The sequence below is a fragment of the Solea solea genome, chromosome 9 (genome assembly GCF_958295425.1).
Source record: "Solea solea chromosome 9, fSolSol10.1, whole genome shotgun sequence".
Taxonomy (NCBI): domain Eukaryota; kingdom Metazoa; phylum Chordata; class Actinopteri; order Pleuronectiformes; family Soleidae; genus Solea; species Solea solea.
In genome coordinates this window covers 18,136,314-18,149,704 of record NC_081142.1, presented here as the reverse complement: position 1 = coordinate 18,149,704, position 13,391 = coordinate 18,136,314, and the positions used below count along the sequence as shown (strand labels likewise).

Below are 13,391 nucleotides of genomic sequence, written 5' to 3'. Positions count from 1 at the left end.
TTGACTGCCGTTGTTATTCTGGCATCAACGCATTTATTAGCCATTTTTTTGCGAGATAACTTATGAAACTGCAGGAGGGGAACACCACATGTTTTAGAAAAAGGAGGGCGGGGGGGTGGGGGGACAGTGTAGACTCATCTGGATCTGCCCAGTCCTCAAGAGAGAAAAGGGGAGAGGTGATTTTTTTGGGCCCAACATTCTGGTGTTCAGTGTGCACAATGGACTGATTAGTACACATCTGGACATGTGGGGGGAAAAAAGAGACAGAAAATCATCATGAAAACTTTGCTGTAAATCTGTGTGCATACTTGGCTGATGTCATTTTATGTGATAATACAGTAAAAAAAAACAAAAAAAAAACAGCTTTGTACGACCTCATTCTGGCAAGAGAGTCTCGTATCAATAATCTCACCATGGTTTTATCAACGTGACACTTTTCTGGATTCAAATGTCAGCAGTCAGCAGATGGCGAATGTTCCACTTCCGTCATAGGGGGACACAAGATTCGACACTCCCGTGGTTGTGTCAGCGTTTTTTTTTGCTACAAACTGATCATGTCGTTCATTTTTTCTCGATGTTGATTCACAGTCTTGTCAGAGAACCAGCATCTTTCAGGGTTTTTTTGTTTTTTTTTCTTGGAAGCTGAACAGAACATATGGTGGAAGCACTGATTTTCCTTAAAGCGGGCTGATGGCAAACACAGAGACGGAGAGGGAGAGTGAGTGAACGAGAGAGAGAGAGAGAGAGAATCTCGTGCACATGCTTCCTCCACAAAAGGGAACTGTCTTTGATAAAGAGAGAAGAGGTTGAACCATTGCTGCAGACACCCACAAACCCCTGTGGCGTATACACGTCGTTCACCATGACATGAGCGCTCCTTATTAACCTCAGTGTTTATAGTGGCTGGCAGGCCCACTTGAAGTTTCCATGTCACTTTGATCGCGCTTATAATACTCCATGTTTGGTCATTGTAACTCTTCACTGGAACTGCCCTTGTGCTTTTTCTTTTTGAGGTTAAGCAACCTGGGATTAAAAGCAGGAACTGCTCTGTCTCCTGCTCAAGTCTCACCAGTTCCCTAAACTGCAAAACACATGGACTCCGTCCGAGCTGCTCTGATGGAGTGAGCGGATATCTGGGGGAGGATGCTGGGGTTGCATGGGGGCAGAAAGCCCAGGGATCTACCAAGCTACGTTAATGGTATAACCTGGATGGAAAGAATGTGGGTCAAAGAGATTTAGGGGGGAGAAAAAAAAGTAGTTGGAAGCGATAAGGAACATTTTTGAGGACGATATATGGTGGTGCTGCATTTTCGACTTACGCTGAGATAATTATTAAAAGCAATTAGTGCCAGAGCAGAGATGTTTCATAAGAGTTCCATAACAACTTAAAGCTCCAGTGGGTAACTTATTATTATTCAGCCTCTGTTTGGTTCTACTGACTAAAAACAACGTGCTTCGTCCTTCATTTGATAACTGACTCCATGAAGCAGTACTGTCAGACCTGACTGAGTGTGTGTTTGTTTGTATGCACTGGCAATGCAGGGGCGGGTGGGGACAAGAGGCGTCTGCCCTATCAGACTTCTTTGTGCTTCCATTCACACTCAAGCAAGTTTGCAGCCATCTCGCTTCACTATATATACAGAGGAAAAAGCCATGTAGACATTGATTTGGAAGTAACAGACATACTTTTTTCTCCCAAAATCTGTCTTTGTTCATCTCTTCAGATGGAGCTGATGCAAAATCCAAAGATCTGGTCTGGTATCCAACATGCTAAACCACCACAGATGGCGGTCCGTAGACTGGTGGTCTGTGGAATGCCAGTTTTTATATGAAAACAACTTCAGTTAACAAGATGCCCATGTATAATGGCGTGTTTCCACTGGCTCGCCTCACTTCACCTCGCCTCGGCACAGTTAAGTTGTGTTTCCACTAGCATAGTGTACCTGGTACCTGCTACTGCTCTGGCGAGGTTACAAGCGAGCTGAGGTGATACTATGCGTGACGTCGCCAGACTGCCGGCCACAGATTGGTCAGAGTGCCGTCACAGGAAGAGACGTCCAGTTAAAAAGACTTAACAATCCCAAAAACGTGGGTTAATCTCCAACAATTACCAGGGAAATGTCTAAAATCTAAATGAACCTCTGTATTTCAGTCTAGTGACTGGACTAGTTTTAATTAACTGATTCTAATGATTCAGTTACACTGAAAACCACTGCTTTACACGTCACTTATTACTCGGGTGGTGGACAAAGACAATAAAGACCAGGATGCAATTGTTATCTTTATATACAGACAGTGTTGTATGATTAGAGATATCATGTTCTAACATTTAGAAACATGAGGGATCACATAGATAACAATGAGCCAGTTTATTGGCATAAACTGAATATACTTGTTTCATGTTTCAACAACAGGCCCGAACAGACAAACAGACAAACGTGTGCATTTCACCCTTTGAAGCAGGAGTTTACTGCGCAAAACAGAGACGAATCTGGTATGTGAAGGCCACCATAGTTCACTGACTTGGGGAAATAAAGCGGTGCCTGGAGGATTTCCATCACAGTTTTTCGCAAAATAAAAGCCATAGTTCTAAAAGTACAATCGCTACTTGCAGGAGTGTTCCCATTGAAGAGTGTTTTGCATATGAGCCATAATTCTACAATCGCAGGATCACATTTTTCTCACGAGACTCCACTTTGAGGAAGATGGCCCAAAGCAGTTTGTGTTTTCGTGGTTTTGGAACAGTGATCTACGAGGACGAAGGCAGCAGGGGGAACTTCATACCATCTTCCATCTTGTCTGAAGTAAACTGGTCATGTCCGGTGACACCAGGGATGTGTAAATGCAGAAAAAGTGTTGCCATTACACTTTTGAGATATTGACACATTGGTTTTTGTGATATCTGAGAGGTTTTTTCGAAATGTAGGTGTTTCCATTACCCGCTTTTCTTACTATATTTAGGCTTTGCACATTTCTAAGTGTCCTGGAAACACAACTACTAATTGTTACACACTGGACCTTTCAGTGCATGTCACTGTCTAACCATTCAAGCCCATGCTTCATGATGTGAATGTGTTTCCAGTGCAAAAACTGTTATGAGTTAAAAACTCGGGTACAGAACAACAGCTGCAGCACCTGGCAGAGTTGCTTGTCAGCAACATGAGGCTGCACCAGCTGATCTCCTCTTCTTCCCTCTGACATTATACTATCAGTGTGTGTCAGTGCAAGAGTAAGAACATGCAGTCAAACTTTGTTGTGTTGTGTAAATAAAGCCATAATATTGCAACCGCTTTGGACTGATACAGTAGTCAGAGCAGCAGTGAAAGGGCATTGATGGACACGAGCCATAACTCTATCTGTGATGTCACGAGTCGCTGGTGAAATCCAACACCAGCAACTGGAGTGGTGGTGTGTGTGTGTGTGTGTGTGTGTGTGTGAACACGGTTCCCCTTGCATCAGTGCAAGTCAAGGCACATAACAGAAAGCATCGCCTGGAGGTAAAGACGCGCAGAGAAAGAGAGAGGGCGAGAGAGAGGGGGCAGAGCTGGATCTGCTGCTGTGTGTGAGAGAACAGACTGAGACATCTCTGATCCTGTCTCACTGAACAGTCGCGCTAACTCTGCGACACAACCTGAAAGCCAATTTCTCTCTGTGCAACTGTTGCGCGCCACTTTGGATAGAGATACGTGCGATCACTGCGCCTCACAGAGCGCGAATGCTCTGATTTTTCTTTCTTGTTTGCTCTGGTTTGAACGAGTGAGAGAGACCTCTCCTCCTGGACTGCAGTACGATGAGGAAATTCTGAGGTGGCGCTACTCCTTTACGCGTGCTTTGGCTGTTGACACCAAAAGGTTTAGCCCATGAACAGGTATCCTCTTGAGTGTGATTCTGTTTTCACCCAGATCTCTGCTGCCTGGACAAATGCATACAAATGCATTTAGGAGCTCAACGGACAAGGAGTGGACACGTTTCCGCGGCAGCAACGTAAGTATGCAGATCTTTCAGGCACTTGTGTGCGTGTGCGCGCATCTGCGCCGTGTCTCTCCAGAACATGTTAAACATGGCAGCTGCAGGACTTATTTGGCGTCTTTCCCTGACAGGGGCGCCACATGACTAAACATAGTCCTGCAAATACTTAAGTTCTTGTCATCAAAAACCTGACTGATACACCACAGTGTTTAATACACTCGTTTTTATTCCCGCCAATAAGAACACATTGACACTTTATTATATTCATATTTTTTCAATTTATTGACATTTAGAATGTTTTTGTTTACTTGTCAGTCTTTACATTTGAATTTCTGTTTGTCATATGGTAAATGTAGCCAGTCTTGGCTTTGAACTCTCCATGAGAACATGCACTTTGGAATCTTCCACACGCTACTGTGAACACCTTATGTCCCACTGCTGAACCCTCTTCTTCTTCATTTGTCCTTCACTCACATAGCTATGTTAAGCCGGGAAATAAACACTGAAGTTTGCAGAAAGAGGCTGAATGAATGAATGCTGGTGTCCCAGGAGCGGTTTATTTATCCGGCGTGTTTTTATATTGTGATATTTTATGACACAATGTAAGACCGGCTCGGGATCTAGAAGCAGATAAATCTGTCAGTGTTTAGACTCTAAAACGGAGAATCTACGGAGAGTGCCTTTAAACCGAAACATTCCTCATGGAAGTGTGTAGTGTTGACATCCAGCGTGCAGGTTTTGTTGTCCTGTTACATTCATCTGTGACTGTGGAGCCACACATTTTTTCCCCCCCGCCACCGACTCTTCCACGGGAAACGCATTGAACGCCATATCACAAGTGTGGTTCGCTCTGAAATCCCTTGCACACAGTATGATGTGAGAAGGAGCCGAGCTTTACAAAGCTGTCTGTTGTTCTTTGTTTGCTCAGCGCAAAAAAAACAACAAAGTGGACCCAAAAATCCAGAGAGGTCCTTTATTTGTCCTTGAGAGTGAGAATGAGAGCCTTAAGTGTGGCCTCCGTTGAATTCACTGAGAGAGGGTCAGTGTGTATATGCATCAGTGGTTAACTGGTTCCTGAGCGGCAGACAATCACCCACTGTTGCAGACATGGCTGCTGCACCGCTGCCAGTGGCTGCAGACAAAACTCTCAAACTACTCACACACACACCGCACTGACTTGGGGAGTGTGCTGCATCCTCAGCTCCGGCTGGCAATCCCAAATGAGTTTTTCAGGAAGTGAATCTGGGAAACACTTGCGCTCTGGAGCAGTGGGTCTATTAAAGGCGAATGACTCATAAAGTGGCTAATGAAATGATTCATATCTCCGAAGAGCTGCGAGTATCAAAGCAAAAGTTCATGGAGAAGTCTCCGGCTGCCTTACATCTGCTGCACACCAGCGACTCTTTTTTTTTCTTTATTAACACGTCTGATCCAGACCTGATGCAGATCCCGCGTCCTGCTTTAATACGTGTTGTTGTAAATATAATCCTGCTGATGTTGTGGACACATGGTTTAATTGTAATTGTAAATATCAACAGACTGAGAAGCAAACAACCAGCGATCAATCATGGAGTCATGAAGCCGAGCGTACTGCAGCACGTGCTGCTACCGAGACTGACTGACCTCAATGCGACATTTAAAATACACTCGACTGGACCACGGCTCTGTGTCTGTGTCACTCTGGATACACATGGGAACCTTGGCCATGTCACATGTCAGTGCTCTGTAACTCTTGGAGACAAACGAAGCGCAGATATTGCTATGACAACACGCGACCGCCGCGTTTAATCACTATAATAACTTGAATATGTCCGTCAGCTTTGGTTTTTACGCTCACTTCTGTTGTCGTGGAAAAAACGATTTGCAATTCATCACGTTTTGAAAAGTCATTCTGGGCCGCGACAGGCGATTGATTCCATTTGGTCGAAGTTCAAGCAAATAAAAAATAATGATTATATCATATTAAACTCAGTGTGTAGCCGTGCAGTGAGTTATGGGTCTTTGTCTGCGCTGCTTCTCCTATCGCCTCGTCGCGAGGAATGTGAATATAATTCAGTGTAAGTTACTTATGTGGCACGTTTTAAAAGACGCATCAGCACTGGCCCTTTAAGTGCCAGTGGTGATGTTATTGAGAGACACAGTTTTCTCCCTTGTAAACCTAAAGACCCATGAAAAACACATGCACGGTGGGATCACAGGTTGCCCACCTTGTTGCGCAACTCCTTTTCTCCACAACTGTGGTCTGTCTGTCTGTCTGTCTGTCTGTCTGTCACAGTGAGTGTATTTAACCCTTCCTAACATCTGCAGGTCCACCTGCAACAGCGAAAGGGCAAACTAATAAAGCCCAGTGGAAGTTTACTCACAGCCCTTTGTCTGCTCGCTGTCCTGTGGACTAAGTCAATCTTTACTCTCCTCTGGTCTGCTGCGGTGACCTCTTGACTCCCGCTTCGGTGAATGGGAGTGAGCTGAAAATCAGAAAACCCCGCACTCGGCCATCGATCCGGAGAGATCAAGCATCCGTACATGCCGACTGACACGCAGACGTTTAAACTGATATATGTTGATTTATAGTTGTTATAGTTGTTTGGAAAAGTTGTTTTTTTCCCCGCTGGTGGCCATTTTGGACGTCCATAATTGAGCGTGCTACAGGTGCTAAAGCTGAAACACAGCCAGTGGGAGCAGATACTGGCCATGGATCAGTTACTTGTTAATGCACTGGAATGTAGTGTTTGAGATTGAGAAGTGAAGCATGCAGGAAGAGAACACCTAATTAGCCAGCGACTGAGATGTTTTTCCTCAGAGTACAGCGTGTGAGATGCCGAGCAGGGGTGAGAGATTCTCATTTTTTGGATACCGACTTTATCTCTAACTGTTTGATGCTGAGTGTTTTCGATCGGAGCTCCCGACAGCACTGTGTCAAGCGTACATATGTGTTGGAGTCGTGGCCTCCCTTCTGTTTTGAATTCCTCCCCCATTTAAAACTTGGCCTCAGCGGAGCCGCAGTTCTGCCAAAGGGGCTTATAACAGTGGCGGTTAGGCTCATTCTCCAAGGTCAAGCTCTAGAAACCTAAATTTTCTCAAAAAATAAGTCACCGTGTGGCGCACGACTACCTGTATTAATGTTCTGAAGACTTTTGGGGACAAGTCGAGTCAAGTTACGCCGGTCTAGCGCTACTGTTGGCTTTCTGTGTGATTTTTTTAGCATCATGAATTGTACATTTATTTTATTTGTATAATCTCCAGGGCAGATTAGGAGCTGTGCGTGCTTGTTATCAAGGAATTAGGTGAATGTCCTGCCAAATTACACTTGCAAAGCAGTATAATGTGAATGTCACCGCTCACAAGTGTGTACCCTCTGGCAGACATCGTTGATTCATGGAATAAAATGATTGCCCTTTCTTTCTCAGGACGGTAAACACAACCTAAGTGAGTCTGCTCCTGTTTGCCAAACCAAATTGAGCACTTTGCCTCTCAGCCTTTTCCTCACTTGAATGAGCCATTGTTAGGCATCCAAGCTAATTTTGACGGGAGAAATGCAAGATCTGTTACAGCTGGAGTGATTCATTGCAGAGGGGAGTTTTAAATTGTGATTATTTATAGTCCTGACAGGACACCCCCCTCCCCACATATTGGTATTTCCCTCAGTCAACAGAGCAGTGTTTGGGGAGCTTTGTCTTTCTTTCAGCAGTCTTTTCCATTAACTGCTTGGCCTGAGAAGCATGTCGTGGTGTGCTGTCACTCCCGGGAGAGATTAACTCCGGGATCAGTATAGAAACGGTCAAAAGTGCTTGATCTACAGGTTGCCATAGACTTGGCCTTGCAGCCTGTGCCGCGGATGAGTTTGCTTAATGGTTATTTTCCAATCGTCTTACACTGAGACAGAAGGATGGCAAATGGTGAGGTTAAGGTGGTGGAAAGTCCCCCCACCACTTGTTCTCCTGACGTCACTGTGGATGTGCTGATGCTGAACCTGGGGCTGTTGAGTGGCAGAGCCTCAGGAAGCCTGAAATAGCCCTGAACAGGGAGAATGCGCGACACACACACACACACACACACAAAACTGCCTGAATCAGCATCAGATGGCCCCACTTGTCACTCCAGAAGCGAATGTTAAGTGTTATATTTAGTTTTCTTTTCTTTTTTTTTTTTGGGTCTACTTTTAAACCTTTGCCAGCTTTTCAGCATAACCAGCCACTCGCTGGCCTTATAAATGTCAATTTGATCCTCTCTCAACAGATGAGTGATTGTATTCACATCCCTCCCCCCCCCATTCCTTCCTTTCCCCTTGTCCCTTTTCATGCTCTGGGGATATTCCGGCATTCTCTGCCGTGGAATGTCGCACCAGTTTCTCGATGGGGAACAGGTGACAGACACAGCTCATGATACTTTCTACTCTAGTGGTGTTGTCCCGTCCTCTCTGCTCCTCAGTCTCCGTTTCTTTGCTCATGTCAAGACCAGGGAAAACAAGGCTACCTGTCAGTCTAGGCACACAAACACCAGTAGCTTCTTTGTGGAGTTAATCTGATTTTCATAAAAGCCCACAAAACAGAGATGCACTCGAGGCTATAATGCTTTTCATAGCTATCGTACTCACGTAACAATCCCCCTGAGGTTCAGAGTGAGACAGCAGCCTGATTGATGGCACCATTTTGGGTGATCTTACGTAACTTACACACTGAAAGAGCAAGAAGTCTGTCTCCATGTGTCTCTGGCACATGTCCCCACGCACGGCGATGGAAATTCATCACAACTCTTTGCAAGAAGACCGTGATTATGTTAGCAGCTGTTATTTGGAACACGGCTGTCAGCGTGATTGATTTGATGTTAACGTACACAATATGCTTTGAATCGGTAGATGATATAAATATGTCATATGACTTTATTTATTTACTTATTTATACTATGCACAATATAAAAACTATGTCAAAAATCCTCACGGAAAAAATACAACAGTAACGCAGGCCAAGTGTAAATCTAAAATGGTTGTTTTGATATATGAGCTTAGTGTTTCTGTGAGGGATATTATTCAGCGACAACACTGGTACGTTTTCTTTCTTACAGCTAGAGACACTCCTCCATACCAATAAATCCAATTTATGTCGCTTGTAATTGATATTATATACATAATACCACGGATACGGAGTGGTACGACTATAATTGAAAATGATGGATGACACAACAACATACATTTGAGATGCATGACTACAGACTTAAACATGTGGGGTCTGATTTATATTTAGTCTCGTTAAGATGTTTAGTCTCGTTACTTTAAGTGTTTTTATTGACTTTAACTGACATTGCAAGCTTAGCTTTTTTTTTTTTAATATCTCATATCGATAAAATCCATGTAAAATGACAAGTAGATGTTTATGTTACCTCTCATAATACTGACAAACTAAGAGGACACTAGACACTTTCTCTCTTGGGTTCCATTAATCTTTAGCCTTTAAAATGATTGTATGTCTGATACTGTGTTGTTATGCTGTAGTTATATGGTGAGCAGTGCCATCTAGAGGTGGGGTCAGTTAGGGTCAAAGTTCAACACATATGGGGTTTCTATCTCATCGAGTGACTTTTGAAATAATAATAATAAAAAAATGTTTTATGTCGACATTATATTGCATTATATTACAAAGTGTTGTTTGAAACTATAGGTTAAGAAGATCATTATCGCCCGATTTGTTGAATAAGGCTGGTTAATAACTCTTTTGAATGGCTTTCATAATGAATTGCTCTTTACACCTTGGAAGAATTAATCTTAAAATGAGGACAAGACAGTAAATCCTGCACTCTCCTCCCTCCCACCCCCCTTTTTTTTAAAGTCATAGCTTTGAACGGCATTGAAATGTCACTAACTAACAAAGACCTTGAGACGTAGTCTATGGTCTGGAAATAATTAAAATGACACAAGAAATAAATGTTGTCTGCAGGACTTTTTATTGCATTTACTGATGTAAAAATGTCAAAGTTAAATGCCCTCATAAACACAGGGTGTGGGTTGCTTTTTGAGGGGCTCCAAGGTTTCTCTTTTCTTTCTTTGTTTTTTTAACATTATTTGACTACTGGTTTCAACTCACTATGGACAAAGGTCTCATGTGGATGACATTTTCTGGGGATGTTGGTTATGATCCAGTAAAGCAATGACTAGAATATGGTGGTAATCCAGATTCAGGAACAATTGTTACCTTGTGAGATAGAATCGTGTGTTGCCACTCCTGGAAACTGAGTGTCAAAGGTTAACACTCACTAATGCCGTGTTTCCACTGGCTCGACTCGCCTCGCATCAGCATGGCATGGTTAAGTTGTGTTTCCTCTAGCATAGTACCTGGTACCAGGTCACCGGGCCACCGATTGGTCAGAGACACCCGACACAAGAATCAAGCCAAACAATGCGGAAGTGTAGGTCAGTTAAAAAGACTTAACAATCCAAAAAACGTGGCTTAATCTCCAACAATTACCAGGGAGATGTCTAAAATCTCAATATTTAACAGAGGAGTCGGGTGTATTTATTTATTTGTATCAGACAGAGTCTGTGCTTCGGTCATGGAGGAAGTACTGAACAAATAGTTTTAATTGACTGATTCTAATGATTCAGTTACACTGAAAACAACTGCTTTACACTCGTCACTAGTGTGTGTGTTTAACAAAGCCGTAAAACAAAGTCACGGCACTTTCATGCAGCCGTGCAGAGATGACTCCGCCCACGTTGAGTAGGTACTATTTCGTAGTGGAAAATCAACCTAAACTGTGACGTGCCGTGGCGAGGCGAGCTGGGACCACAGGTGGAAAAGGGGCTAAAGAGAATTTCAGTCTTCAGTGTGTAAGTTATTTGTTTACGTTGGTAATCCGACACTCATTACCCCGAAAAACAGAGTCTGAGAAATGTTTGCTGTTGCTGTGACAATTAATTTGAGCTCAGTTGTCTTTGATTGGATTCCACTTGTGGCAAAGGCCACACATGTTTATGTAAGGTGTGATTGCTGGCATTGGATGTCTGAGCAAGAGTGCATATGTTGTGTTTAATGATCTGTAATTTGTGAAGAACTGTGGAACAATCCGTACAATCAAGGGAAAAGACCTTGAAACAGAGGGCTCAACAAATCTGGGCATTGCTGAAACATCATTCCTAACATTGTGCCAGGATGTCCACCATGAGAAATGTGTCCATGTCAGCAAATGTTTTGCAAAAACCACTTAAAGGTCGCTGTGACTGTGAGTCAGTCTCACACAAAGAGCATTTTGTGACTCACTTAATTGTTTCCAAATAATGAAGGATTTTTGTCTCAAATGCATATTTTGGTTTACAGCATTTAATGATGTTTAGAAGTCATGGCCACAAAAAAGGAAAAGCCCAGCACAGAATTAGCAAGAGAAGTGTCACGAGTGCCTCTTGAAATTGAACTTTGCAAGTTGTAAACAGTTCCCAAAGCCCGTTTAGAGAGTTACTGCCTTATTTAATCGGGGGATCATGATTCTGATCTATTTTCCATCTTTCTTTTGAACGAAAAAAGGCACAAATCCTCATTGTGAGACTTCATTCAGTAAAATGGGAGACAGAGTCACAGTCAGTGTTTTTTTTGTCAGTTTGTTGTAAATGCCTAAGATTCTGTTTTTGTTGACTTTGGATTGATTGGAGGGATCTGAAAAAATCCACTCTAATTGTTTTGCCAGAACTGTTCAAAACTCATAGGTTAGCTGTTACATAACAGCACAAAAAGAGGAAAATATCTTGACATTTACGAGGTGGGTTTCTTTTGGCAAATGGACTTTAAAGTTTAAAGGATTATTTACATGGTTGTGAAGTTTAGTCTGAATTTAAAATGCTTGAAATACACACTCATTTATACAACTATCTGACATGCGCAATCACAACAATCAACCTCCACCATTTGGAAGGGAGCAAACAAACAATCAGTGGGTAATTTGACATATTCCCAGACATAAAGCATCTATACGTCTATACGTCAAATAGTGGATCCAGGCGTGTTTCCTACTTCTCTCATTTCTGCATCGTATCGTGCTTCATGCTTTTGCGCTACTTATTTTGCCACTATGACTTCCCACAGTTGTTAGCCTGTTGCGCAGCGTAACCAACCTTCAACTTAGAGGCCTCTCCAAACCTTCCGCGTTCTGTCTTCGTCTCATGCACACATTGCTGCAGTTCCATTCATCATGAGCGTCAGTCTACCACTCCACGAATGTGGACCTGACTCCACATTTCCTTCATTTTCCTTCAAGTATCGTCTTACCTGGAGCACAGTTGATGTGTGCGGTCTGCAAGGTCACACGTGTTTGGTGCCGAACTCTGTGTGTCCACATGGTGTCCATATGTCAAATGCCATGGACTCACAAGGTCGAATGATGACATTTATGTCTCACGGACTGTAGAGGACCTCTGCAGTCCTTTTCTGATGTTACTGACATTGAGACCTATAGTTATGTATGTATGTATGGTTCAGTTGCATAGAAGTCAGATGTAGGGGGTGCTAGACAGAAGAAGACCATTCTCATTGGGGACATTTTGACACAAGTGTAGTCTCTTTTCCAGCTATTGCGTGATTAACTTAAGCACCTAATTTGACCATATTCGTCATTAACATTGTAATGTTGCACCCAGCCAGGAGTTGATTTCTCCTTGGCCCATGTTCATGTCTTCAAATGATATCTTAATTGGCTTTTACGTCACAAATTCCCCACTACAAATACTTACAGCCCCTACAATTGCAAATAATTGCCAATGAATCATCACCTCAGGTCTAATTTTCTATAGATCTGTGGTTTCCTCTCTAACCTGCTGAGACTTATGCTTATGTCAGCAGTGAAAGGTCTGAGAGAGCCAAGTTGTTGTCAGCGTTTTCTTTCCTCGACTTACCACAACTTGTAACTGATAAAAAAACCTGAACAAGAGACCAGTGTTTTTTTTATGTAGAGCTGTCAGTATTTGACTTGGCTGTTGGCTCGCCCATGTGCGGTGACTTCATACAGTCGCAGGCGGTGCAATCGGTATGGAGTATGTTCTCCTTTAACATACTGTCTCCTGGAACAGTATCATATACTGTACAGTGAAAAACCACATGGAAAGTGTTGACATGATGAACAACAGTTTATTGTAGTTCCCTCAATGCAAGAAGGACCAGAGCTGAATTTCAACCTCAGTTCCTCTCTGTGGTCAATTCTGGTTTTCATCACATCCTGTGACAGGGTGACTTTTTTAAAGTCATATGCTGTAAATGTTTATATATATATACACATCTATCTGCATCACACATGGTCATCTCGACCATGTCTACATGCCTAAAGGAGTTGTTGCTGTGTGATTAGATATTTGTGTTAACAAGCTCAACTGTGCCGCATCATTTGGATCAGCATTGTTTACTAATGACTTCAGCATGGAATCGTCTACCTTGCCAACTTTCTGAAGT

The 13,391-nt window shown here is 42.9% G+C and overlaps 1 protein-coding gene across 1 annotated transcript in view; it reads left to right on the top strand.

Annotated features, from left to right (window-relative positions):
* Positions 1 to 3,460: 3,460 nt before the first annotated feature.
* LOC131465525 (collagen alpha-1(XXIV) chain) overlaps positions 3,461 to 13,391 on the top strand; it is an 81,865-nt gene continuing 71,934 nt past the window's right edge. The window contains exon 1 of the mRNA XM_058638274.1: positions 3,461 to 3,984. Coding sequence (XP_058494257.1) covers positions 3,932 to 3,984 — 53 coding nt within the window. The 5' untranslated portion in view covers positions 3,461 to 3,931. The remainder of the gene's footprint in view (positions 3,985 to 13,391) is intronic.